Below are 26,289 nucleotides of genomic sequence, written 5' to 3'. Positions count from 1 at the left end.
TCTGAGTCTTAACCATTCAGAGGGAAGGGTTCTGGCAAGAGGCCCTTTCCAAATGTCACTATGTGTTTTTTAGCCAAAAATGAAAAAAGTCCCCAAGGAAACCCAAACACCTGTTGGGTATGTTTTTTCTTCACTTTCATCTAATTGCAATTTACCTAATTCACTAGAGCAGTGTGAGGATTAACTGTCTTCTGGTTACTTTCAAGTCTGTAAAGGATTTCTGCCTCCTCAGGGCACATGTTCTCTAAGAGAGACAGAAATGAAATACTAATAAGAGATTTAATGTGTAGCAGCCTCAAATAATCTGTGCTCTGTGTTACCATTTTCCACAGTCGGTGTCTCCCTAACACTCTAAGGGGCTTGGAATGGGTTCAACAGCCAAGTGTGAAAGGCCCAGGAGGAAGCATGAACTTTCCTTTCAAAGCCCTTTGGAGGAAGGGCACCTTACCCCCCAGTTAGGTGCTGGGTCAGTTCTGGGGTGCCTGCTGGGTAGGCAGAGGGATTTGGCTGCTGTCATACTTTGGCACCAGTATTTGACAGCTTGTCCTTCTCAATGACCATTTCTGATGCCTAATGGGTACTCTTCCCTTGGCTTCCTCTCGGTATTGTTGACATTTTGTGCGGGATAATATTTTGTTATTGGGGGCTGCCCTGTGCATTACGGGATGTTCAGCAGCCTCCAAGGGCTCCACATATGAGATAGGAGACCGCCCACCTCTGAGGATGAAAACCCCAAATGTCTCCAAAGATTGCCAAATGTCTCCTGGGGTCACAACCATCCAGTTTGAGAGCGCCTGGGCCACATAATACCTTGTGAACACTCAAGGTATTACTTGGATTATGGACAACCTCTATGAAAAAACCATCCCTAGACACATTCATGGGGCTGTCCTAGCAAGCGACAGTACCGTTTCCTCCCCCTGTGTGAGGCTGAGAGGACACACAGTTTCCCAAATGATGCATTATGCAATTCGCTGCTTATATATTTAGTTTCAGATCCTTGGCCCAGCTTCCTTTTGGCCCTGGCAGCCAGAGATGGCTCATTTGCACAGCATTAAGTATTATTTGCTCCCCCTGTATATTCCACAACAACCAGGGATTGGGTTTTTACTTTGCAATTCTACTTTGCAGGCTCGGGTTTAAATGTTTTGGGTTACCACACATTCAAACTTGAGAGGGTAGCCCTGGGGGTGCTGTGGTAATGATGGGGGGGGTGGAGAACGTCCATCAAAGAGTGACAAACTCTGGGGGGGGGCTTCTCTTCCCTCCAAAATGTCTCATTAGGGTCCAGAATTGGTCTCCCTCTCCTCTATATCCTGCAGTCCAATTTAATTGAGCGACGGTCTCGTCACGGCACACTGCTCTTTCGACAGGAGGGTAAACTCATTCTGTCCATCATGACATTTGCTTTCTTAAGGGCCTCACAATATGCAGCTTCAGTAATTAAATGCAGGTCACATTGCAGCCTCCCTTTTCAAGCCTGTCTGAAGACACAGTGGGTTTTGTTCCCCCCCCCACCCCCCGAGGGTTACCTTTGGACCACGTGATTTTCAGAAGCTAATAGGTTGCTTTTTCTTTGTCTTTTTTTTTTTTTTGCTGTTTTGCTTTATTGTTGTGCACGAAACTTCTCCCCACTGAAAGCCCCAAACCTCAGCATAGTGAAAATCCCATCCGCACAGCTGAAAGGGCTGTTGGTTTTCTCATGGTGGACAAAAGGCGACAGAGAGAAACTTGAGACCCTGGCTACCATAAGGGTCTCAGAGCAGCCTGCTTGTCATGGTCAGTACTTTCCATTTGTCACCTGGGGCAGTTTATTGCTAGGAGATGAATCCCTTGTGTTTTATTGCCTGTGTCCATTTACCTTGAGTTGGGATGAGCCTGTCAAAAATAAAGCAAATCTTGAAAATGACCTGATAAGAGTGAAGTTCCAGGAAGGACTAAGGATAACTCTTACCTGGAGTGTCCATCTGAAACCAGAGATTTCTCTGGGGGAACTTGGGAGTGATTATAATGAGTTCGGATTTCATTTAACCTAATGCTGATTTTGCACATTACTGCGATTTGTCATCTTTAAGTCATATGCCAGATGAACACTTTAAAATAGATGCAACTTTGTGTGAATTTTCTATAAAATAGCAAAATCTGATTGCTCTATTAATAGCCAAAGTCCTTGGCCTTGGGAAGGCCGGGTGGCAGCGTTTTTAAAATTCGTCATCTCTGCATAATTAGTTGTGAATCTCTAAATATTCAAGCTGAGGAATTAACCGGGAGCTGGAGCTGTTACCCTTCAGGGTCCCTTTTAATATTGTTCCACAGTCATCATTTCCTTGTGTTTTTCTAATTATTGCAAAACCAATTGTTTTTAACTCAACGGCCTTCGCTCTTTGTAATTTGTTGAATGTAATCACCTTCAAAGGAAGAAAATGCACTTCTTGTTCAGGAAATTGGGGTTTTTTGGATGAGCATCATGAGGTGGCTGTCAGACCCTGGTCCTGAAACTTTACTTATATGACCTGATCATTACATTTTGAGGGTCTGGGGCTCAAGGAAGGAGGGGGTGCTCTTGAAAGGGAGCTCAAAATTGGGATCTATAGACCCCAGTGGGCTTTGATTGGGAGAAGGAGATTTGTGAAAACTACAAAGAAGTATCAATTCAGCATCCTTATGCTGAGAAGCCCACAATATGGCCTTGGGCAGTAGACGACACTGTGTAGGGTACCTGACTGTCTTCTCACTCAGATGGAGCTTCAGGTGTAGTCTGATCAGAAGCATCCAGGGAGCAGGGTTATGCCACTAACCTGGCCCCAACCACCCATGTCCAGGGCTGGTGTGGACACTGAGCAAGTGGTGAAAGAGCCAACATGAACTAGTTTAGAGGTCAAGTCTCTTCTTTGCTTTTATTCTTTTGCCAATCTTGCTTGTCCACTAACCAGTGGATATTTTCAAAGAATAAATATGGCAAGAACCAAAGTTCTTAATCTTGATTTATCTCTTTCAGATCTCAAGGGTATGATGCACTTTCATCAATAAGAATGACTCTTTGTGACCAAAACTCCTAAACTGGGGCAGAGATTATGAAAATCAAGCCAGGCTGCATGGAGCCATTGAAAAGAAGTAAGAAAGCAAAAGTGTCTTATTGGCCTCCACAGCCAATAAGATTCATTGCTTTCTCCAGCACAGTCCTCAGCTGTATATAGCTGCTCTGGGTCTTTCTTCCTCTGGACAAGGTAAGGCCCAAACGGATGAAGGATGTGTGCGTGAGGAGCTAAACAAGGCCTTAACCAGTTGTATGAGTTAGTTGCAATTTTATTCAATATTTGTGATGTTGCTTAACATTTATTAAACAACTATGGTGTGCTAGGCCCTGTGTTAAGTGCAGAAAATGAACAAGGAGCAATCTTGGCATTAGTGAGAGAGTTGAACATGCAAAGAAAAAAGTAGAACCTCAAGTGCTGAGTGGCAGAACTAAATTCAGGGCATTACGGGAGAACAGACAGGGAAGAGTAATTCGGGCATGGCTGATGGGGGGCTATCTGAGAAGACTTCCACCATGGAGGAGGGAAAGTCTGAACTGAAACTTAAAGACTAAGTAGAGATTATATGAAGGTTAGAGAAATAGGTGTTGGTATGTAGGACATTCCAGGAATTAAGGAAGCAAAGCTAAGGAAGACCATAACAGCATCCTGTAGCCAGGACAGTCTGATGTCACATAAAGTTTAAAACAGGAAATGGAAAAATATAAAGTCAGAGAGGCAAGGTCAAGATGGGTTCTGTGAACCTTGCAGAGGAGGAGACTGGATTTGGTCTGTGTGTAATGGAGAGTCCTAGAAGAGTTTCCAATAAAAGGTACACTATGAGAGGCATGAAGGCAGCGGGGATGACGCTTTTATGGGAGATGGGACTGGGAGTGGGCAAGGAGCAAAGGGAGGCAGTGGGCTATGTGGGTTCGCGGAGGCAGTGCTGGAGCACAGGCGGAGGGGAAAAAGAGGGAATATTCAGGAAGTATACGGGGAGGGAAGCCAGCAGGATCTCAGGAGAGCCAGAATGTGGGAGATGAGAGAAGAAAGAGTCGAGGCAAATTAGCTTCATAGACTATATTTCTACAAGCATGGAGAGACTTCCAGTTGAGACAGAGAGCCTGGGAGGTAGAGATTTCTAGAGGGAAAAAGAAAGGTGTCAGTTTGGCCTTTTGCCCTTGAGATACCTCGTGGGGCTGGTGATGGCAGGGGCTGGGGGGCAGCCTGGTAGATGAGTCAGAAGCGAGGGAGATAAGCACTGGCTGGGGATTATTATTTGACTTTTTATTAATTAGGTCCAGCAAGTTCAGCAAGGGGTGAGACTCCCCTGGCCTCCCTTCAACCAGAGACTGGAGCTCCAGTGTTCCAGCTCCCTGGGTGTTGACTTATCCTACATCCTGCTGGTGGTTTGCTGTCTTTCCCCTTCCCCTTCCACCTTGGTCCCTTGCTCATGCCTTCTCCAAGGCCCTGCCTGCAGGAAAGAGGTGGGGATGTTTGTTATGCCCAGCTTGGCAAATTAGAGTGGGCAGCTCTGTGGAAACAAAGCCACAAATTGACTTCTGTCTGAAACCTCACCCGCTGGGCTACCTACTCAGCTCCTAAATCCTGCCCCTGCTGCTCGCTGCTAACAACCTAGACTTTTTGAACATATTTCAAAATTAAGCTAAAGAAACTAAACCTTGAAAGAAAAGACATGTATTTACTTTAGTGTTTGATGAGCCTGTAGGCAGGGTTTTAGAAAGTAGGTTTCTATGGCCACATTCAGTGTGATTCAAAGAAGCAAGTGGGCAGGAGAAACCAGGGAATGTGGGGTCATAGGACACTGTGTTCGAAAGGAAAGCCTCCCCCTGCCCCTGCTCCCTGGACCTGCTGTGATTAGCAGGGCAAGTGGCTAATGCCGAGCAGTGGCCTGGGGAGAGGGGGATGGTGGGGGAGGGCATGTGGTGACAGGCAGAGATCCCTGACTGTGCTTTTCCTACAAGCCACAGAGAGACGGATTGCCACTGTCAACTGCCCTCTCTACCTGCGGGAAATTTCAAGGGGCCAGGGGGAGAGGGCGTGTTTGAGAAAGGACAACTATCTTGCAGAACATCCAAATAAGGTTTCCAGCTCAACCAGCAATTCCATTCGGTGGGTTGGGGACCTCTATTACAAAATCATGTTACGGGGTATGGTGGGGGGAGGAGCACTTTCACAGGTGCATGTGATGAAAGCCAGGCAAAATGGTGACTGGCAGGGAAGGACATCTCAACTACACACCCAGGACACATACTCCTTGTACTGTTTTTCTCTGAATCATTCCTATTTCTTTTCAGATCCATTTTGCCAGCATTAAAAAGTTCCTGCTGGTGAGTCCACCCTACCTGCCCCTTCCGAGGGTCTGTTGGAAGCCAGGAGGTGCCCAGAGCCATGCTGGCTGTCTGTATATGTTCTTTCTTCCTGGCCGCTCTGTCATCAGCAAGGGCTGAGCTGCCGCCGGCTCAGTCAGCGTGTGCGGATGACAGAGCTCTGGCAACAAATTCACTATTAAAAGCGGAGGGCAGGTGCCTGGCTGGAGGAAAAGCATCTTCTTGCTGGTGGGATGTTTCTGGAGTCAGTCTACCTAGCCCTTGGCTTCTTATCCAAAGAAGCACCATTCACCCTGAGGCTAGGGCAACAGAATGGAAGAGGCCCCTCCTCTCAAATAAGGGTTTGCTCTGGTTCAAGGGAATAGGATGAACAAAATGAGTATATTGAGAAAACGACCCAGGCTAAGATTCACTGCCATTTGCCAAAAGGGCGGGAAGAAAAGTTAGAGGAACAAGTTCACTCTTCACCAGGTTCCCTAGCTGTCCCCTAATGTTTATTCCTGATTGTTTTGCAGTACTCAAACAAAGCAATGTTAAAATGTGAACTCTAGGGGCGCCTGAGTGGCTCAGATGGTTAAACATCTGCTTTCAGCTCGGGTCATGGTCCCAGAGTCCTGGGATCGAGCCCTCCATCGGGCTCCCTGTTTGGCCAGGAGCCTGCTTCTCTCTCTCCTTCTACTGCTCCCCCTGCTTGTGCTCTCTCACTCTCTCTGTCAGATAGATAAATAAAATCTTTAAAAAAAATGTGAACCCTAAGGTAAGTTTTTCATACTCTAGCACTTGTTCATTGGCACAGTTTGTCTTGTTTCCTTTTTCAAGATTGCCATTGAACCATCCTTCCTCCCCTCCCCCACTTCCACCCCTCACTGGAAACTCACTGCCAGAGGTAGAGACAGACAACTGAAGATGAAGATTTTATCCCTCTTTTGAGTCATGAGCCACATATGGAATCATGGAATTCCCCCTTCACTCCTGACATCTTTCTTCACCTACCTCCTAAGACACCACGCTCTCCTGGCTTTCCTCCTGCTTAGTCTCCTTCTTTTCTCCCTGACCTGTAAACTTGGGAGGATGGGATTCTCCCTCTATCAACACTCCCTCCCCTACTGACCTCATCTGGACCCTGTATATGCAGACACTCAAAGTTGCATTTCCAGACCAGACCTGATCTGCGGAGCTCCAGACGCCCATGGCACATGCCTACTCAACATCTCCACCTGTTCCAGAGGCAGCTAGCATGGAGCATGTGCAAGATTCCCCACCCCCCCGCCTCCACTCCCCCTTACCCAACCCTACCAAGCTCCAACCTCAGCCTTCCCCATTCCAGTCAGCGGAGAGTTGTCCCTTCCAGGACCTGAACATCGAAGCCATCCTAGACCCTGCTATTTCCTTTACCCCCACCCTCTCATCTATCAATAATTGTGTTGTCTTTTTAATTAGATCTGGAATCAGCCCATTCTCACTCTGTATTGTATGTGCCGCATGTGGTGAGAACTCTTAAGAAAGCAGCAAAAAATAAATCTAAAAATCTAAAAATTCTGCTCCTTGCTGTACTAGCCACAGTTCAAGTGTTTATGGGTCATGCATGTCTTGTGGTTCTGGTACTGGCAGCGGCGCTCACTCCTTTCACCAAGACCACCCTGCCCCAGCCACTAAACATCTCTTGCATGAGTGACGGATAGTATTGAAAGCCACTGAGGTGATGTTGCTCCTTCAGCCTTCACCAGCTGGTAGCCAGAGAAATCCTTTGGGAACATCTTAGGTTATGCTGCTTCTTTGCTCAAAGTCATCCAAAGGCTCCCATGCATGTCTAGCAAAGTCCTCAGAATGGCAAGCAAACCCTTATGAGCTCTAGCTCCTTTCACTTCTCTGACCTCATCGGCCCTTCCCCTTCCAAACTGCTCTCGGGACAACCACACTGGCCTCCTCCTGCCCCTGCCTCCAGGCTTCCGCATTGGCTCTTCCCTCTGCTGAGCATGCTCTTCCCCCAGATGGCCTCCCGGTTCATTCCCTCTCCTCCTTTCCTCCTTCTGATCTCGACACCACCTTCTCAGTGAGACTTGCTCAGACCGCTTTTTAAAATGTTAACCCTGCCCCTCTCACCAGCAGTCCTGCCCTCCCCTATGTACCCTACCCCTCTTCACTTTGTTTTCTCCACAGCACTCATCTCTTTTCAACAAATGATAGACATTTACTAGTTAATCATATCTGTTGTTTACTCTCCAGCAGGGAATTTTGTCTAGTTACTCACTGCTGGAAAACTGGCCCAGAGGAGGCTTGCCATAAATATTTGTTCAATAACTAAATGGAGTTTTAGAGCTGGAAGGAGCCCTGGAAATCATTCTTGGATGGAGCAGCTGAAGGTTAATGAGGTGAAATTAGTCACTGTGGACCCACAATAAGTTCAAGGGAAGAACTGGACCCACACTCTGTAGGTGTCTTCACTGGGCGGTCCTGTGATTAAGACCTCCTTTTCCACCTTCTTTGCCACAACCAGACAGAGAGCCAATGCGGACACCAACCTAACTGCAAAGCCAGGGGTCTTTATCACTTTTTTCTTGGTAAGCCTTTCTATGATTTTACCATTTGTCCTGCTTCTCTGATAACTTGTGGGAAGCAAGGAACAAGGTGGAGGCTCGGGCTAATGACTATTCTTACCCTCATATGTCCCAATGCCAAGACTCTTGGAAAACTGTAAATGCACATGGTTGCTAGGTTTTCCCTAAAGCAATTTATCAGTCTTGTTTAAAAAACAAACAACAAAATCATGTTTTCATCATATAATTGCTAAATTAGTATTCGAAAAAAAGCTGATGAGCATGAACAAAATGATTCTCCACTGCATCACTGAAATATTTCTGACAATCCAGTGTAGATAAGAAGGAAAGTGGACCCCAGTCCCACTCTGAATTAGGGGTTCATCTGTCCTCCTATAGCTGTAAGGAAAAGCCATCTGAATATACACATTTTTAAATGCCTTGGGATGATAGTTCTTGTGCTGCCAATTCTCATTCAAAAAGAAAATACTGTGAGCAAGTTTGAACTTCATAAACAGATCTGTTCATAACAGCCTGGCTCACAGGTGCAGAGATACACAGCACGATATTAGCAAAAAGCCTGGAAGACTCCATCCATGGCTCACTGGACGATTTAACTTGCCAGAGGATGTAATTAAGAACAAAGTTATCTTTCTAGTCATTCCTTCATTACTCAGATAACTCAATTGGAGACTTTTTGGGAGATGCCAGATTTGGAAATAAAATCCTTACAGACTGCACTGAAATGTCATGAAGATTATACCAGAAAACAAACTGATGCACATAGACAATCTTCTGAACATACCAGAAAATTAGATCTCAGGAGAGATGTGGGGCTAAGATGTAAAACCAAGGGTAGGGGCGGAGGCAGAGTACAGCGAAAGGCGCAATCAGAGGCTTCCCGGAGAGAGAGGAGCCCCAGAAGTCCCCGTGCTCCCGCAAGTTACCTTGGGTGGCACTCTTCATTGCTTTCACTAACTTGCCCCTTCCAGCTCCAAAACCATTGTCTCCATAGTCCAGGTCACTGTCACTCGCAGGGCCAGCACTGGCAGAGTACGCACACGTTCTGGGGACCTTGTCCTAAATAAGTAATACGGGACCGTTAAGATTATCCACGCAAGTCGAATGCGGCAGAAGATCCCGCGAGGATGGGACACGGTTCAGATGGGCTGTGAGGCGGTCGCCGTGCCCCACCCCCAAGAACGGCTCTGCTTTTCCTGTCTGTCTCACTTACTGGAGCTGCAGGAGCAGGGCGGCGATCACGAAGCCATTGACCACTCTGCCGTAGTACCAGGCCTAGGAAAGTCCTCACAGCTACCCGCTCTGCATCTTGTACACTAACTTCTTTAGGGGGTCTTATTTTTCTCAAGTGCCTATTACGAGCTGCTGTTCCAAGCCTAATGGCTTATTTGCTTAACTGATCTCATCACTGGCTTTCAAGTATCAGAGGGTATGGGGAAAAAAATCAACCTTGAGAACAAAAGAATGAATGCTTGCCTAATTTATGATTTCCTTCTGTCCCTTGAAAGGACAGGAGCCTTTAGGAAAGTACGCTACTGCTAACCCTATATACTCCCCACATCCACTGGAGGTTGACGGGTTGAAGGACTCGGTCTCCGCTCTTGCTTGCAGGTACTACACACAGCCTGACCCTTGAGTCGTCACTGGTGTGGCGATAAGGCTCTGTCAGGAATTGCTGAGGTGGTCGATGCTGTATAAACAGTATCTCCCTTTGTGCACAGAATCAGAATACTAGATCTAGGATTGCAGTTCGGTGTACAGAATTATAAAAGAATGTCTTTTAGGTCTGCAGGCTGCCCTGTTAGAACCTGTTATTCCCCGCCCATCCCAGACAGACAAATCTTTTAAAGTTTCTAAAGTCTGTTTGGGAGGGTGTCGTTCCGTTGGAAATCATAAAAACACACTTTAGGATGTAAATCCCCTCATCTGGAGTTGTAAGTACAAGCAGCTACTCATTCCGTTGTTCCTTTTTTCATTGACTCATTCATTCATCCATTCGACAGATGTTTATCAAATGCCTATTCTCTGCGAGGAGGAGGGAAAGGCTCTGGGGGTATAGGGTTCAATATGTGGGATACTGATAGTCCAGCAAGGATGATGTCCATGAAGGATGACAAGTCTCTAGGTTGGGGTGCTAGGGGAGCCCCACATCTTAGAGTTCCAGTACGGCCCCAGTAACACTTTCTGCAGTAGGATGAGGTGAAATCTCTTCATCTCTCCATTCAACAAACCCTAATGGAACCAGGCCCTGTGCTGGGTGCTAGACTTGTAAGCTAACTCTTACTTCCAACTTCCCTCTGGCAGTCGGCAAAGCAGGCTTCTAAGTTCCAATTCACAGCAGTGACTCTCTCAAATCAGAGCGAACTTTCCAGTGCGCAGAACTGGGCAGGGTGATGAGGGAGAGAATGCCAGAGGGGTGTCTGTGCTGCTGGGCAGGTATGTTGGGTGAGGAGTGTCCTGCCATCGCATGGAGCAGGAAGGCTCTCACCTGGCCCGCATTCAGTTGCTGCTGTTGTTTTTGTTATTATTACTTTTACTTTCTTGGATTTGCCTGAACCCCTTTTCCATTGTCACTACCTGTTGTTTTTGAACGATTTCCCCCACTGACTCTGGGTGTCTTTAGGGTTTTCTCAACTCTCCGGTTCCCAAAGCAAGCACAGAGTTCTTGGAACAGGGCTTCTCAAAGTATTTTCCATGGCCCAGCAGCATTGGCATCACCTGGGAATTTGTTAGAAATATTTGGACTTCAACTCATCAGTACCAAGTCGGACATGGCGTGAATGGATGTGGAGCCCTCCGTGTGGTTCTGATGCCCACTCACTTTGGGAATCACTGCTTTAACATTTTTGTCTAAATTAAAGCATGATAGACTACACTGTTTTACTCTTTTGCCTCCTACGCTCCTGCCTTGAAGAACCTGCCATTCTGAGAGTCAGACATGGAATTCTAGTCTGAGGGGGAGGGCCAAGTTCTAGTCCCGACTCCTGAGTACGGACCCTGAATATGGTCCAGCATCTCTCTGGAGTTGTGTTCTCTGCTGTAAATTGAGGCTATGGGCCCCGAGAATTTCTTTCCCTACTTGTCCATGAGTCCATACTCATGTATGCTAAAGGCTGAAAGAAGATTCGGCCCCACTGGTTGTGGGGGACCCAGGATGTGGGCTGATCTGGGTATTTTTCATCATAGTTGAAAGAAACTCTTCTAGAAAGAGCAATGGGGGGCTCCTAATTCCAGGACTGGAAGAGACGAAGGCAGCAGGAGTGAGAAGAGTAAAGGAAGGGCAGGGAAGCTCTGGTAATTGACCCACATGTTCTTCTTCCCCCACTTCTCACTGCCAGGTACCAACAAAGAGCCTGAAGGGGGCCCACCCAGGACAAGTTGAGAAATAGTGAACAGTGTAAATATGGCCCAGGTAACCAGCTGGAAGGGGAAAAGAGGAGGAAGCACAGAAGGGAATACCAAGTAACCCTGAGGGATGATAGAAATAACCCTGAGCCGTGAGCAACTTCCTAGGTCCAATCACACGTCAGGAGGCCTATGTGTGCCATCTCAGGGTGGAGGAAGATCTCCCAGCAAAAACGGCAGAGGTTGAAGAGACACAGGTCTCACTGACACTGGCAAGTCATCTGACTACTCTGCGGTGTAATTATACCTCCTTTACCTGTCTTACAGGAACGAGGTAAAGGCTAAAGTAAGGATAAGATCATGAAAAAGTGTCACTATATAATTCTCAATGGTGCTCTCATGGCTTGGGAAAGTGGGTGCCCATAGTGTAACATTTAATCTGGGCAGAGCTTCCACGCCTCAAGAACCTAGGGGCAGATCTGTGGAAGCATTTCAATTCCTCCCAACGGCCCATGGTGTTCCTTAACAATGCGAGGAAGAAGGTGAGCCTTGGGCCTTAGTTTTTATTCACTGAGCCAATCACAAATTTGATCCAAAAATTGAATCTGTCTTTAAGGGTTTAAGGAAGTCATTTTTCACCATCAGGGCAACAGGCGGAGGGTGCCCTCCCATCAGCCCTTACCTGGGTCTCAGCCGTGGGGCCTTCACCCCCCCAGTCTGGAAGCTGCTCGCTTGGAATGGTGTTTTCGGTATATTCAAATGACGAGCAGGTCTGAGGCCTTGGCTCTTCTTCATTCTGCTTTTGGGAATTGATTTTTCCTAAATGAGAAAATATACATGAAATCACAATCCTCTTCCTTCAACTCTTTACAAGTTTAGGGAGGGAAGTGAGGGAGACATTCAGCATTAATAAAAAAAGGTCCAAATACAGTCAGAGCTGGGTATCTCAACATTCTGTCTCCTGTGTCTGTGTTAACCAAAACATCCACGTGCATAGCTAGGGGTATCTATCGAGTATGTCCATCTTGGAGAGCTGAAGGCAAACTTTTCCACAAAACGCTGACAGACTTTTCCTGTTACGAAGGGGTCAGCGGGCAAACCCTTTGAGAAACACCCATTCCTCCTCAAATAGTGTTGATCGTCAAATAATAAACAGGTTTCCTTTTGGGAGCACTTCTCAGAGCCTCCATTCCACTACTGAAAAATTGTCATGATGTCCAAAGAAACGACTTGAATTAGAAGCCCTAAATAATATGCCCTACATTGAAGATACTACTATAAATTTAGAGAGAAAAGTCTTCTCCAGATCTTTTTTTTTTTTTAAGGATTCTTATTTAGAGTATAAGTATATTCTGAGAATGTTAGGTTGTCTGATTTCAAAAGCAGACCTTTCCCCCATGCTTCTTTTGAGCTTAACTTCTGATAATAAAGGGAAAGAAGTAGAAGAAGACGACGACGACGACGACGATGATGATGAAGCAGCAGCAGCAGCAGCCCTACTCAAACGAACTTGGACAGGGAGCCCTTATTTGCCTAGAATACCCATGACAGTCATTCCCAGCGCGCTCGGAATGTGCCCGGGCAACTCTGCTCTTAAAGACCTCGCCGGGCAGGACTCTCAAGCTTTTATGTGCCTACACTTCAGCTGAGCTTTTAATTGCAGTGTCTGAATGAGGAGGTCTAGAGTGCCGGTCTGAGATTCCGTATTTCCGGAAAGCTCCAGGGGCGATCCTGATGCTGCTAGCCTACGCATCCCACTTTGAGTAGCGAGGGTGTCATTAGCAGGGAATGATTAAAGAAAGTTCCCCCATTACCCTTAATAGTAGATTAACCTGCAGAGCGAATTCTCTCCTCAGGCCCGAAAGGAGAACCGCTGTTATTATCCTCCATCCTCAGTGATTACCAACGGGACGTGCTGGGAGACAGCCTCTCCACAGCATTTTGCTCCTGAGGAGAAGCGAAGTCACTGTATTTTCGTCAGCACTGTGAGACTTGTACAGTCACTTCTGTTTTCCATGATGCGGGAAAGTGAAAAACCAGGTGAAAGGCACGTGTGAGACAGGAAGGGACTCCTCTCAGCGGGAATAACCTCACTATCCTTTTGTTCCAGCCAGTCCTCCATTCCCTGATTTTTCAAGTGAGTCGCCCATGGCCACAGAGAAAAGAGCAGCCTTGGAAAGGCCGGCCCACGTCTGGACCACAGTGACGCTCTCATTTGGTAGACAGGCAGCTGCGGGGTGGGGACCCCAGAAATACCCTGTGGCTCTGTTAACCTCACTCTCTGGGTGTACTTTTTTCCTTCTTCTTCTCTTCTCCTCCTCCTTCTTTCTTTTACAACCCTTCATGACAATTTAATTAAGACACAAACCTCCAAAAACCATCACGGTGTGTATTAGCAGCAAGATCAGAACAATCTCCTTCCAATCCCCTTCTTAGGAAGCAATTCAAGGCTTGTGGTTTCTATTCAATTTGTTATAATGACAGTGTTTAATCATGAAGTCTACTCGGCAGCCCGCCGCTGAATTGAGGTCACACATGTAACTATTCAAGCACGGAGCACATAATCTATAACTAAGATTTCGCCCCTGAATCTCTAGACGCTGTGTCATTAATTAACAATGCGTTTATTTAAAAAATAATATGCATTGCAGCCCTCTGAAATGTAGCCTTGCCTCGGAATGAGCCGAAGTTTGTGATGAAACATTCATGGTAGTTGGTACTGTCGCATGAAGAACTCAGCCGTGAGAATAGCTCAATCACATTTATTCGAAGATATTTAATTAAAAGTCTTCTTTTCTAATTTCTCAAAAGCCGACAGGATAATTTCTACTTGTGGCTCCTTTTTAGTCGTCAAATCATAAAAGAGAGTCTTTAGAGTTCTAGTTCAGATGGCTATGCAGGTCATCAATGCGACGTAAGCCGTGCAAGTTAAAAATTATTTAGTGTCATCCTGCATTGCAATAAATATTTTTAATCCTGAGGGAACAATGAAAAAACTGACCCTTAGCCTGGTCCTATCTTGAATCACGGAAGCTTGTTTCAATTGACCGTGACGAAGGGGGATGGGGTGCCTCTCAGCGGGGAGGCTCATTCCACTCTATTGCATTTAATGCACAATCTACCCCTGATATATCAAGCTAAGTTTTTTATAGGTCAACATATAAATATATTTGAGCAGGACAGGAATATGTCAGAAGACATACATTTCTGGTTAGAGGGCAAACAACAATTCAGCTAAATTTATGTCTCGGGCCTAAACTGGTCTATATTCAGAGTTAGGTTTTAAAAGAGAAAATCCTATGTGTATGTTGTATGGGCGTTTGTTTGTTTGTCTGTTTTTCCCCATCACTTTATATTTCCATATATCGATGCTTAGGTGCTTGTTTCCTTTCCATGTGTGTATATCCCATGCTGTAATACTAAGAGCCCATAATGTTTAACACGTGTCTTTTTACTTTTTGTTTGAGGACCTACAGAGATTTTCACACACCCACATTCCCACTGGGTAGAGGTCACTGACTGACCTCCTGGTGGAAACCTTTCCTGCTGCCTGTTTTCCATTTTTTGTCAGCAAGTGCATTATTTCGGTGTGGAAACAATCTGATTTGGAAGGTCGAAGGTGGTTTACCTGAGGAAGCTGGTTTGGGGAGGCGACTCTCAAGAGGCCGTATGGCCCTGGCGGTCATGATGGGGTCAGATGTGGAATGAACAATGGCATTATCTGCAGAGGCCTGGCTGTCTGCAGAGGAAGGCACTTCTCGTTCAAGGGTCTGAGCTCTGATGGAAGAAGCGGCACAGAGTGCTGGCTGGAGAGACAGGATGGGCTCGGTGTCCTCTGGGAAGTCTGGGTGGCACAGGTACCGCCCTGTGGAGCGATTTCCCGAGTCTGGGAGTGGGAAGGTTCCAATCCCACTGTCCAGCGTCCTCATCAGGCAGTTGGATTCTAGACAGAATAACATAGTGAGGATTAAAGACGGCTCACATAAAAGGATAAAAGGATTGTGAGCATTAGTCTCTGATCTGGAGGAAGGGGGATATCTAAAAGGAAGAAATACTTCTAATGGCGTAGTAAGTTTGAAATGAGTGGCATCACACCGACGTTTAGTTAAACATGGAAATATTCCCTTCATATAATATGAGGGAAGACAGCCAGCATTACTGGCATTAAGACTCACATGTACTTACACCCTGGAAGGCTCACTAGAGTTATCACTGAAAAAAAAATCATTAGAGACCAAAGATTATTTTTGGTCACCTTTATTTCAATTGGAAATCATATGACTTCAACAAATTAGGTGAAATTTATTAACCAAAATACGATGAGTAATGAGCACATATAACACATTGAAGTGATGTCCTAACAAAGGTAATTATGCATCTCTTACATGAATTATCATCCACCTGACAGTTAACTAAGTGTCTGGCCTCTCAATTTAACTGTGAGGGCAAGTAGTGCACGTGCTCTAAAGGTCATTCCAAAAGGTACCTTACCCATGATATTACCACTGTAGCACGTGGGCTTCATCTGACCCAACTGCCATTTGGAGTCAATTTATTGAGAAGACTACAGAGCCACTGCCTGTCTTTCCCCCTGACGTCACCCAGTGACACAACCCATCAGTACCTGTTGGATTTCTTGTCACTCCCAGAGATCCCTGAAACTATTATTCCCTAAAATGAATCAAGTTGATTTCACTGCATGTGTGTAACATTTTCTGATGTGTCTCATCTTTAAGAAATTTTGTATACAGACAGAAATACAATGTGGGCAAAAATTATTACATATTTCATTTCTGAAATGGTTGATCCAAGCCGATGAGACAACTTCCTGATTTTCTGAAATGGTTGATCCAAGCCAATGAGACAGCTTCCTAGTTATGCTCATCACTCCCAAAGTCTCCTGTATATATAATAATCCTAGAATAAAACATCCTTAATAAAAGTTCGTATCAGCATCTTACAGTTCTAAGACTAAGTAACACTGAGTACCCTATTGGGCATGGTGGCAAATATAACAGAATATGGCATACTCTTTGCATCGAGGGGCTCAACAGCTAACATTTTAGTGGTGCTTTCATGGAACATCTTCCAAAGTGGGGAACTGCCAATAACGACTGTATGGACCCTGACATAGGATTCTTAAGTTCCGGAGCTCTCAGATTCCTTGAGGCAGCTGTGAGGATACAAATACGTTCGCCATCCAATCTCTAGAATTTAGAATGCTATGGAACATCCCGTGGAAGATAGCTGAAAGAGTTAAATAATGAAGAGTGACATATGCAAAAATGTTTAACTTATTTATCAGATATTAGCTGGTACCTGGTAGGTGGATAGTTTATCCCTAAGTGCCTTCTTTACACAATCCCATTTGGTACACAATCCCATTGGGCAATTAGTATCAGAATTCCAGAACCTGTCCATTCCCTACCCTCTTCCTCAAAACCTCTTTGCTGCAAGTGAATAGTATAATTCTGGGAATTTCCTAACACTAAGGTTTAAAAAAAGGGGGGGGGGGTGAGGGGTAGGGCTGTGGATAGACCTGTTACAGGTTTTAGTAGGTTTGGTGCTGGTTTTGGAGGCTCTCAGGAGACAAAGTCCCTATCAAAGAAGAAGCTTCTGTTTTCGAAGAGGTGTTTATTGGGAGGATGAAGATACCCTCTCTCACGAGCAGCCTCATACACCATGGGACCTCAGACACTGGTCAGGGATTGCCAGAGCACAGATTCATATGGCGACAGCCTGGGCGGGCTTTTCTTTTTCACAATCAGGAGGGCTAAGCCTTAGCCCCATTCATTTCAAGGCCTCCACCTGGCCAGCTTTACTCTCAACCAGCTTCAAAGATTGTTCATTGTCTTCTCTATTCATTTCCTCCTCAGTGATGGGGGCCTGATTGTTACAGAAGGGCCTTTTTGAGAAAGGAGCAGCTGTTTGCCTGGGGAGGCATTGCCAGATGAGTTTGAAACGAAAGACCCTGCTATTCAGAACTCAAGGTCTTTTCTTCCTTTTTGCCTAGAAATAAAACCCCCTCAGAGTTAGCATGTCCATGTGTTGTACTTGGAGCAATTCGAAGAGGCTGAACTTCTTCAGTCTCACACAAGCAAGTGGGTCTTCCTCAGAACTGACCCAGGACTAGGCAACGGGAAGCGGACTTACAGGCTGTAACAGCTGAGCTGTGTTAGTCCCTGTGTGCCCCGGGCTGCCTCCCATGGTAACTTACTCCCAGCCCCTTCCGGATTGTGTAGCCCCGACCTAAAGTGTGCTCAGCAGGATGAGACATGGGAGATCTTTCCCTTTTGTGGACATGAATCATTAAGTCTGCCTGCTTACTGCAGCCATTAGGACCTCGCTCCTTTTTGGCATCATGTCATCACTTTCGCGACCTTATAAGGTAAGAACTATCATCACCATCCACAAGTGAGGAATCCTAGCCCCAAAGGGTTAAGTAACTTGCCCAAGGTCATGCGCTATAGAAAAAGAGCTTGAATTTGAATCCAGTCAGGTGTAACTACAAAGATCCAGCTTTCAACCATTAAGCTATCTTGATCCTTCTTCCCCAAAGTACAGATAAATCCAGAAGGGGGCTTCACTCAGTTACTAGCCACTGAGGCCACGTTGTGAGCACAAAGCTCACAGGATCCCCCCTCCCACCCCCTCACACTCCCCCACCTGCTGCTCCTAGGCAAGGTGCTCAGCTTCTCCTCTGGTATCAGAGCAGACTCCTGAATTCCAGCTGGCTCCCATGTTCCCCATCCCAAGGTGTGTGTCTACTCTTAACTTTCCCTGTATTTACATGGCTGCTGCCCATGCGGGATGCCTGCATACCCTGATGGGCATGTTTTCTGAGGACCATGATTGCTCAGTAATGCTTCCCTCTTTCTTCTTCAGTTGTATCCACAGATGTCCTTGCCAAGGTTTCTCTGGCATTAATTGCAGCTCTCTGGACTAGGCAACAGGCATTGCCTCCAAGGACAGTTTTTCTGGCTTTGCCTAAGAACGCGCCACCCTCCAAATATGTGATGGGTCAGAGAGCACTGAATCCAGTTCCCTCCAATGAAGACTCAAAAAAAGCAGAATGATATCCTTGGCTGCCTTTTCAGAGATTTTTCTGGGGAAAAAGCCCCAGCCCCCAAAAGCCCCGTATGTGCTGGCTTAGTCTATGAAGCAAGGCAGGGAATAGGGCAAGGAGAGGTCTGGGGTAGGAAAAATGAGGAAGGCAGGCTAGGTATGGGATACCCTTCTGAAAATACCAACATTTTCCGGTTTCTGTCCCCTTAAATTATTTTCCTTCCCTCCTTTCCTTTTATAATATTGTCATACCAAAATCTGTAAAACAGGACTTCTGGTATTCCTGAGTTCTCAGATTCTCTGAGAACAGTGTGCTTTGACACGAAACTCACAAACCACCTGCTATTAAAGTCATTTTTTATTTCTAAAAATTACAGGTTCCAAATGTAGTGAATTTGAAGAACTCATTTGTAAGTACCTATGAAATGAGGGGTAGATAGTCCGGGACTCGGGCCCCATATGCCCAGTTTCACCCTTAGGCAAATTTCTCCAGAATTCATAAATCTTTGGAAATGGAGTTTATATTGAAAATGCTGACACCTTCTTTATGTAGTTTCTTTAAGGTGCTGTAAGTTTCTCACAATTCGTAAAAATACTGTAACCCGAAAAATATGTTAGGTACTGTACTTCTGAAGCCAGCTTTGTTTCCCTCCTCGGAGAATTATAAGAATCCACAAAGTAATTAAATGGCTGTGATAGGAACAGAGTTCAAAGTAGCAAGCTGACCTTGCATCTCGAATGAGCTGACAGTCTTGATCTTGACAAGTATAAGTTCACGTTTGTGGGTGTGAGAACAGCTGCCAACGGGGCCTTTCTAATGAGTTCAAGGGTTGGGTCTCTGGATGGACCAGCAGGTTTCATTCTTCCAAGGTCATCGATCGCATCTCTGACCCTGGTCAGTCCTCCCACCTACTTCTCCTTGTCCCTTTTGGCTTCTCTCTCTCTCTCTCAAGGTTAAGTTCTCTCACTTATTGGCACCAACAAGCCCTAGACATTTCACAGGATGACTCAGAGTGGTGCTTCCCATGACTTCTTAAAGTCATGGCACACATAGAAAATATATAGCTCACTGGGGAAAATACTGGCTACTTGAGAGCTGATGGCTTCACGTCTCAGCACCCCTGGGATCCGTTCAGGGGATCAGCAGCAGAATGGCAGGGAATCTCTTACTTGCAGGATGGACTCAGGATCTTTTACTCAAACTTCAAATGCATCACTTTGCAGATCTCCAGCAGGCAAGGAGATGGACATATTTATGGTCTCTTAGCAGCTGATACAGAAATTTCTAGGCCCTCCTTTTTTGGGAAAAATCTCAGAGTGCTTGGATTAGGAATATTGTCTGGCATTGAAGCTTGATGTTACTGTGCCTAAGAGGGAGATGAGCAGCCCAGGTGCTCATGGGGTGAGTAGCCAAAAAGGGTGAGGTTCTGCATGGGAAGGTGAAGGAAGGAGTTCTGGAGAAACATTTCCAATGGGGATATGACTACTCTTAACTTAGGGTGCAGAGTATAAAATCCTCACTCAGTTCACCAACGAGAATTAGCACCTTATGCTGCCTGCACCAGGAATCTTGGCAGGTGCTTTTAGCTTCCTCATCTGAAAATTAGATCATATAGCTTTCATCATGGGGGTGCTTTGAGGACTAGAAGCACAGCACCTAATAAACATATTATGATGCCTGGAACAGGCACATGGCTATTATTCAGAAAATTGCACACAATTCTCTAAACAAATGTTCTTAGACTGTAGGCATCCTGGGGGCAGAATGGATTTTATTTATCTCCTCAACATTCTCATACAAGTCCATTCCTGATTCTATATTGTCTTTTTCCAACAATATGGTGATTATGTGTGCTGAGAGAGCTGATAATAACTCTGGGCTGACTGAGTCACTGATTTACTCTCCATCACCAGGGCTCACACAGTGCCTGACACATAGTCGGTTCTCACCATGTGTACTGAAAAGCACAGGTGGAGAAAAAACGGCTCTAGTCTTTAGAAAACGCTTCCGGAAATTAAAGTGAATATGGCGCTTTCCTTTTGAAGCCCTAAGGTGCTGCCTTTTGTTCTGACTCTGGCAACAAAAGAAAATAGCTGACTTCCTTCTTCTGTAGAGCTATTTTTCACAGACGGTCAGACGTCATTCATTCAGATAGCCAGAGGGATCAGATCATTCGAATTATTGAATATTTTAAAGGCCAATTTCTTAATACTTCCAAGCCCTTAGAGCAAGGGTCTGTGACCAAGATAAGGACAGCTCCTAGAATGGGGTTTTGGTGTCTTTCTCATTCTCCCTGCCCAGCCGCTTCCTGCAAAGCATCACTGGCCAGAAGGTCTCAGGTGAAGAAGAAGAAAGAAGAAAGAAGAAAGAAGAAAGAAGAAAGAAGAAGAAGAAAGAAGAAAGAAGAAAGAAGAAGAAGAAGAAAGAGGAGGAGGAGGAGGAGGAGGAGGGGGAGAAGAAGGAGAAGCAGCAGCAGCAGCAGCAGCAGCAGAAGCCGCCGCCGCCAGAGTGGCACCATCACCCTGGCCCTCATCCTCAGGGATTCTCGATGTCGTGATGTCATGCTGCGTGCTGGCAACCCCACTGAACATCAGTGCCCATAGTAGTAGAAGAACTAAGCTCTTAGAGTCCAGTTCCCGGGGACCATCTGTAGTGAGTAGATGAGATTATTTGGTAACATCTTACATGGGTTTACACAAAGCAGTGAGTTTCTCCCTTTTAAAACAATTTGTTCTCTCAAGTGGATTGCTCCAAACGTGTTTTATATTATTTTCTCACACAGTACTCTTATCTTTAAAAATAGCTGCAAAGGGAAAAGTTTATTTCCAGCACTGTTTCATTAATACACATTTCCATGTTGGTGGAATCTGAATTAGCAATGATTTTTGAGTGTTTGGAAAAGGCTGCTTATTTTCCCCTCGGCCTTCTCTTCTGCATTATCTCAAACTTTTTCTCACAGATCCTATCACGTACATCCGTGATCACTTGAATTTGTAAACCCAGACTCCTGGTTGGGTTAATGTCTTTGTCCAAAGAGATTACTGGATAGGAGAGGCTTGAGAAACCGGATTTGAGTTCCAAGTTACTCTGAGTATTCAGAAGAAGGAAGTGAAAAAACAGCCGTCAGAGCCAGAAAGACAAGGCTTGAAGACCCATCGGCTACCTGCTAGCTGTGTGACAAAGGGTTCGAAAAATAGTCTAAGCCTACACAATGACAGCTCATTTGTAGTGAGTCTGGCACAGCGCTCGTGACAAAGCAGGGGCTCCATAAGTTTTCACAAGTGGTCGTCAGGGAACGGTGAAGGCCCCTAACATACAATGGCGTGGAAACCAACGTAAACCAAACGTCTATCAGCACGGTTAGTATTCTACTGCAGCACCCAGGTCTGTTTTACTGAACAACGACCTTGTGGTTATTTCCTAAGCAATTACCTTTCGGCAACCATTTCTTTGGAGGTGAGCTGATTGTCAACATCAATGAGCAATTGTGAATACGGAGCCAAGTACTTGGAGTTGGTGGCAAGCTGCCTCATGCATAGAAAAGATGGAGTCCGTTCTTTCAAGAAATCCATTTTGGAGCTGGCACCCTGAGAAGCTTTTTAAAAAAAGCCTAAATGAATGATGTGGACTGGTGTTCCTTTGCTCACAGACATATTACATTCTCAGGGTACACGTGCAAATTAGTCAGCCACGATTTTCAGTTAGCAAAGGTATAGCTCATCTATCCTGAAGAGTTGTACTCGTTCCTGTGCCAGGATCTGCTCGCTCTTACGGGTTCAAACAAATTACTTTAATAATCACAGATTATTTTTTTCCTCTTCAACACTAATAAATCCTAGGAAAAGAGAAAATTTTAAACTCTAAACCTTTTTTTAATTTTGAGCATTTTCATCACATCTACAAGTTTCAGCCAAAAACATGCAAGGAGGACCCAATACAACTCACCGGCCAGAAAGGGCGTTTGAATGGGTGCTTAGTAGCCGTGCCGTATTATTAAGTGGCATGCTTTCTTCTAATGCAAATAATGTAAATTAGTCTTTGTATGACTTCTCTCCAGGTTCCTAAACATCTTTGAGCTACGTGTGGTATTGGCACCAGGAACTTAGACCGCAGATGGGAGAACAGATCTCTTTATTTGCACATCCTTCTCTTCATCTGTACGGCTGAAACAAGCTAAAAAAAACAAGCCTGTTGCCAAAGCCACATCAATTACATGTAGGTTATACATTCTAAGTTTATCCCACGGCTTTCTCAAAGTAGTCAAAAATGACTATATTGGCTATTTATTCACAACTCCTGGGTACCTTTGGCTATGGCATTAAGATGACCTTCTGGAAGAGTGAATTCAATTTGATGGCTTTGGAATGCATGAGGATACTCGGCCTTTGAATTCCAAGTGGATTTAAGCTTTCTGAGACTTGAAAAGTGTAGAGAAGAATGTAAATTTGTTTTCCAGTCCCCTGTGATCTCTTTGATATAAAGGGAGATCTGGATATTGGGGGTCTGGAGCACTGCCACACACAGAATGAATATGTGAAAATCATAGAGAATTAACATGACAAAAAATTAAAGGGAAAAAAACCAGACCATGAATTTCCTTTGTAAAGATGAAGGACAAGTTACTTAAACCAATAAAAAAGATGTGCCACCTTAGGCAGGGTTGGTGTCTGGTGAACAAACACTCTCCATCTAACACTAGCGTCACATCAAATACTGTGCTGCGATGTGATTTAAGGATATAAACTGGAAAAGGTGAGAAATGCGTGTCAAATGCCCACGTAAACCACGAATTCATAGAAATACTTCGTGAATTTATTTACATATCCAGCTGGTAAAATCCCTGAGGGGGGAAAGTTTGCTGTGAGATGTGTTTCTTCCTGCCAATGCTGAAACATTCTGAAACAACTTCTAAGGCTGAGGATGGCTCTTAGTCTAGAATTTTGGGATACATTATGCAACTTTCTGAACATGTCATGATTTTACAAATGTTAACAATGACTTCTATTCTCTTATCCCTCAGGACTGAAAAATCTTGAGATCCTCACACAGCTCCTTCATGTCATGCTATGTTACTGTGCTTGTCGTGTAAAACAGTGCCCAGACTGGCATGCAGTGTTTACTGTGATACGGAAGAGTAGACTCATGAGGTCAGTATGGTTTAATAGACACTTGTCTGAATTGGTCAGCTGATCTAGGAACAGGGTTGGATCCCAGACTCCTATATCCTATTTTGGAAGTTGTCACTTTAGATCAAAGTCCTTGATGATGAGCATACACACGGATCCCTCCCAACTCCCCACAAAGCAATGACTACCCCTTGACTACTTTCCTACCCATATGTCATCTTGTCCTCTTTACTTTGATATTTTCTAACTTAAACAACAAGACAAAATACAACATTGTACTCTCATTAACAAAACTTCCTAGAGTACCATAAAAATGTTGAATCACAATGGTTCCAGCCTGATCTATGATCACCATTTTTCTATGTGAAGAAATGTCAACTTATCTCTCTGCCTTGTTTCCTATTATCCTTGCTCATTCTCTATCCATGACAAAATTACTCTCAACGTTTTCCTCCCAATCTAATTATCATTTAGCTATCTGTTTGCACCTTCTTTTCAAATACTTTGGGCTGGTGTTTATGAAAGGCATGTTAAAGATCTAAACAAATGATGTTTACTGATTCTCCTCTGTTCTCAGATTACAACATTCTCAGATTAACAACATTACAACATTCCCAAATTAGTAAGTCATTATTTCCCCTTAGAGAAAGTACAGCATGTCTGTCCCCAAAGGTTATCCTTGTATCTATTCAATGATCTATCTTCTCTCGTGTATCCACTCCATCTCTATCTGTCCTGCCAAAAGGAAGTGATAAGTTAAACAATTATCTGGTGAATCTGATAGACATAAATAGCTATTACGAGTAATTTTGTCTCTCTAAATCTTTTCTACTCCGTATCAGGCTTTCTGGATCGTATGGACTACTGCCTCTTCTCTCCATTTCACCTGCCTGGATACATCAGCTTTGATAAAGCAACTGAGGGAAGGGGGGAAAGAAAATAAATTGGGGGTAAGGTGCTGCAGGAAGAGATTCAAAACACCCTGATTTGGCAAGAAGTGTATAAAAACAGAGAAGCATGGGGAGCTTCAGATGTGTCAATTTAGGAACAGATAAAAATTTATTAGCGATGTTTATAATACATCATACATATTATTACCCAAACTTTTTTATATTAAATTTTTACATGCTCTAAAATTACAAATTATTTTATTTTGTTCCTGTTACTGCAGTAATAGATATTTAATGAAAGGCTACAGAAAGATAAAAATTTAAAGTTCATAGGTGTTTTTCTCCATTTCTCTCTATATTTAATCATTCTCAATGACTTTTTAAATTACACGCAGAAAGGAAGAAAGCCCAAGTATTCATATTCCTAAACTTTTTATTTTTTATTTTAATAGTCACTTTAACATGCCTTTCTTGCTTGGTTCAGAATTTTAATTATTATAAGGTAATCTATTTTAAGTGAATATTTAAGGACCATTTATTTTTCTTTTATGTGACTGCAGTTGAAATGTGGGTGAAGAGGAGGCTGAAGTTGATGTGAGCCTATCTAATTCAGCTGCTACTCTCTACTCACCAATATTCCATGGTTGTCTTTACAGGAAGATAATAAAGAAGTAATGAAATCCAACAGACCAGTGGATATAGATATAGGTAAAAATACAAAGAGATTTTTACTTCTGTCCATTAAAGATTAACAGCAACAGGAATACACCTATACTGTTAAACACTGTTTTCAGATATTAGACAGTACGCCGCATTGGACTCGACCTCAGAATCATGAGAAACAAATGAGGTGAGCCCTACAATTTCCCCAGCCACCCTTCTGATGACAGTTCCTAGACTGCAACACAGAGAAGGAACACAGAGTCTGCAGATCCCATTGAGTTGAAGAGATAAATACATGCACGTGTGTTTGTGGGGTGGGATAGGATGGGTATCAAGGTTGCTAGAATTTGCAGGGGTGTATATTGGAAAGAAAAGATAATAGCAGAGGTGTACTTATAGTTTTTGGCTATATACTTATCTGAATATGCATGGGGTAAAATTAATGGTGTCTGAGAAATAATTACTATAAAGGACTAAGTTAAATAATTTCTTGAGCTCGCATAGGCTAAAAACAGTTTGTTTCCACCATTCAGGGAGGCTAGGCTTTCTAAAAGGTGAACTATAGGGTAGAGTTCTAAGAAAGGTCAAACCTCAGTACGGAGGCTAAGTTATACCTAGAATAAAGGCTTCCCTGGAGTAAGCTTTGACAAACAAAACTAATCTGTATATACCTTAAAAGCACCCCAGAACAAAGTTTAAAAATTTTTATAGGAATACTGAAATCTAGCACTCAACAACATAAAATTTATAATCTCTGTTCAAAAAGAACTAGGCATACAAAAATCAGGAAAATATGATCCATCTTCAGGAGAAAAACCAGTCAATAGAAACAGAAGGAGAAATGAGAGATAATAAAACTATAACAAAGAACCTTAAAATACTGTAGATGGGGGTGCCTGGGTGGCTCAGTGGGTTAAAGCCTCTGCTTTCAGCTCAGGTCATGATCTCAGGGTTCTGGGATCGAGCCCCGCATCGGGCTCTCTGCTCTGCAGACAGCCTGCTTCCTCCTCTCTCTCTCTGCTTGCCTCTCTGCCTCCTTGTGATCTCTGTCTGTCAAATAAATAAATAAAATCTTTAAAAAAAAATACTGTAGATGGGGGCTCAGTCTGAGCCTTTGGCTCAGGTCATGATCTCAGGGTCCTGGGACTGAGTTACTCCCTGTTTCTTGCCTCTCCCTCTCCATCTGCTTCTCTCCCAGTTCATGTTCTCTCTCAATCTCGCTCTCTCTCTCAAATAAAATCTTTAAAAAAAAATGTAGATATTATAAATATGTACA

At 44.3% G+C, this 26,289-nt stretch overlaps 1 protein-coding gene across 6 annotated transcripts in view; it reads right to left on the bottom strand.

The window, feature by feature from the left end:
- The window catches only part of NCKAP5 (NCK associated protein 5), a 977,613-nt gene that overhangs the window by 42,961 nt on the left and 908,363 nt on the right, over positions 1-26,289 (bottom strand). For all 6 annotated transcript variants that reach the window (XM_046019767.1, XM_046019766.1, XM_046019772.1 and 3 more), the window contains 3 exons: positions 14,897-15,211; positions 11,951-12,087; positions 8,850-8,982 (listed from right to left, as the gene is read on the bottom strand). In XM_046019767.1, coding sequence (XP_045875723.1) covers positions 8,850-8,982; positions 11,951-12,087; positions 14,897-15,211 — 585 coding nt within the window. The remainder of the gene's footprint in view (positions 1-8,849; positions 8,983-11,950; positions 12,088-14,896; positions 15,212-26,289) is intronic.

The sequence above is a fragment of the Meles meles genome, chromosome 9, assembly GCF_922984935.1.
Source record: "Meles meles chromosome 9, mMelMel3.1 paternal haplotype, whole genome shotgun sequence".
NCBI classification, from domain to species: Eukaryota; Metazoa; Chordata; class Mammalia; order Carnivora; family Mustelidae; genus Meles; species Meles meles.
This window is presented reverse-complemented; position numbering and strand designations above follow the sequence as displayed.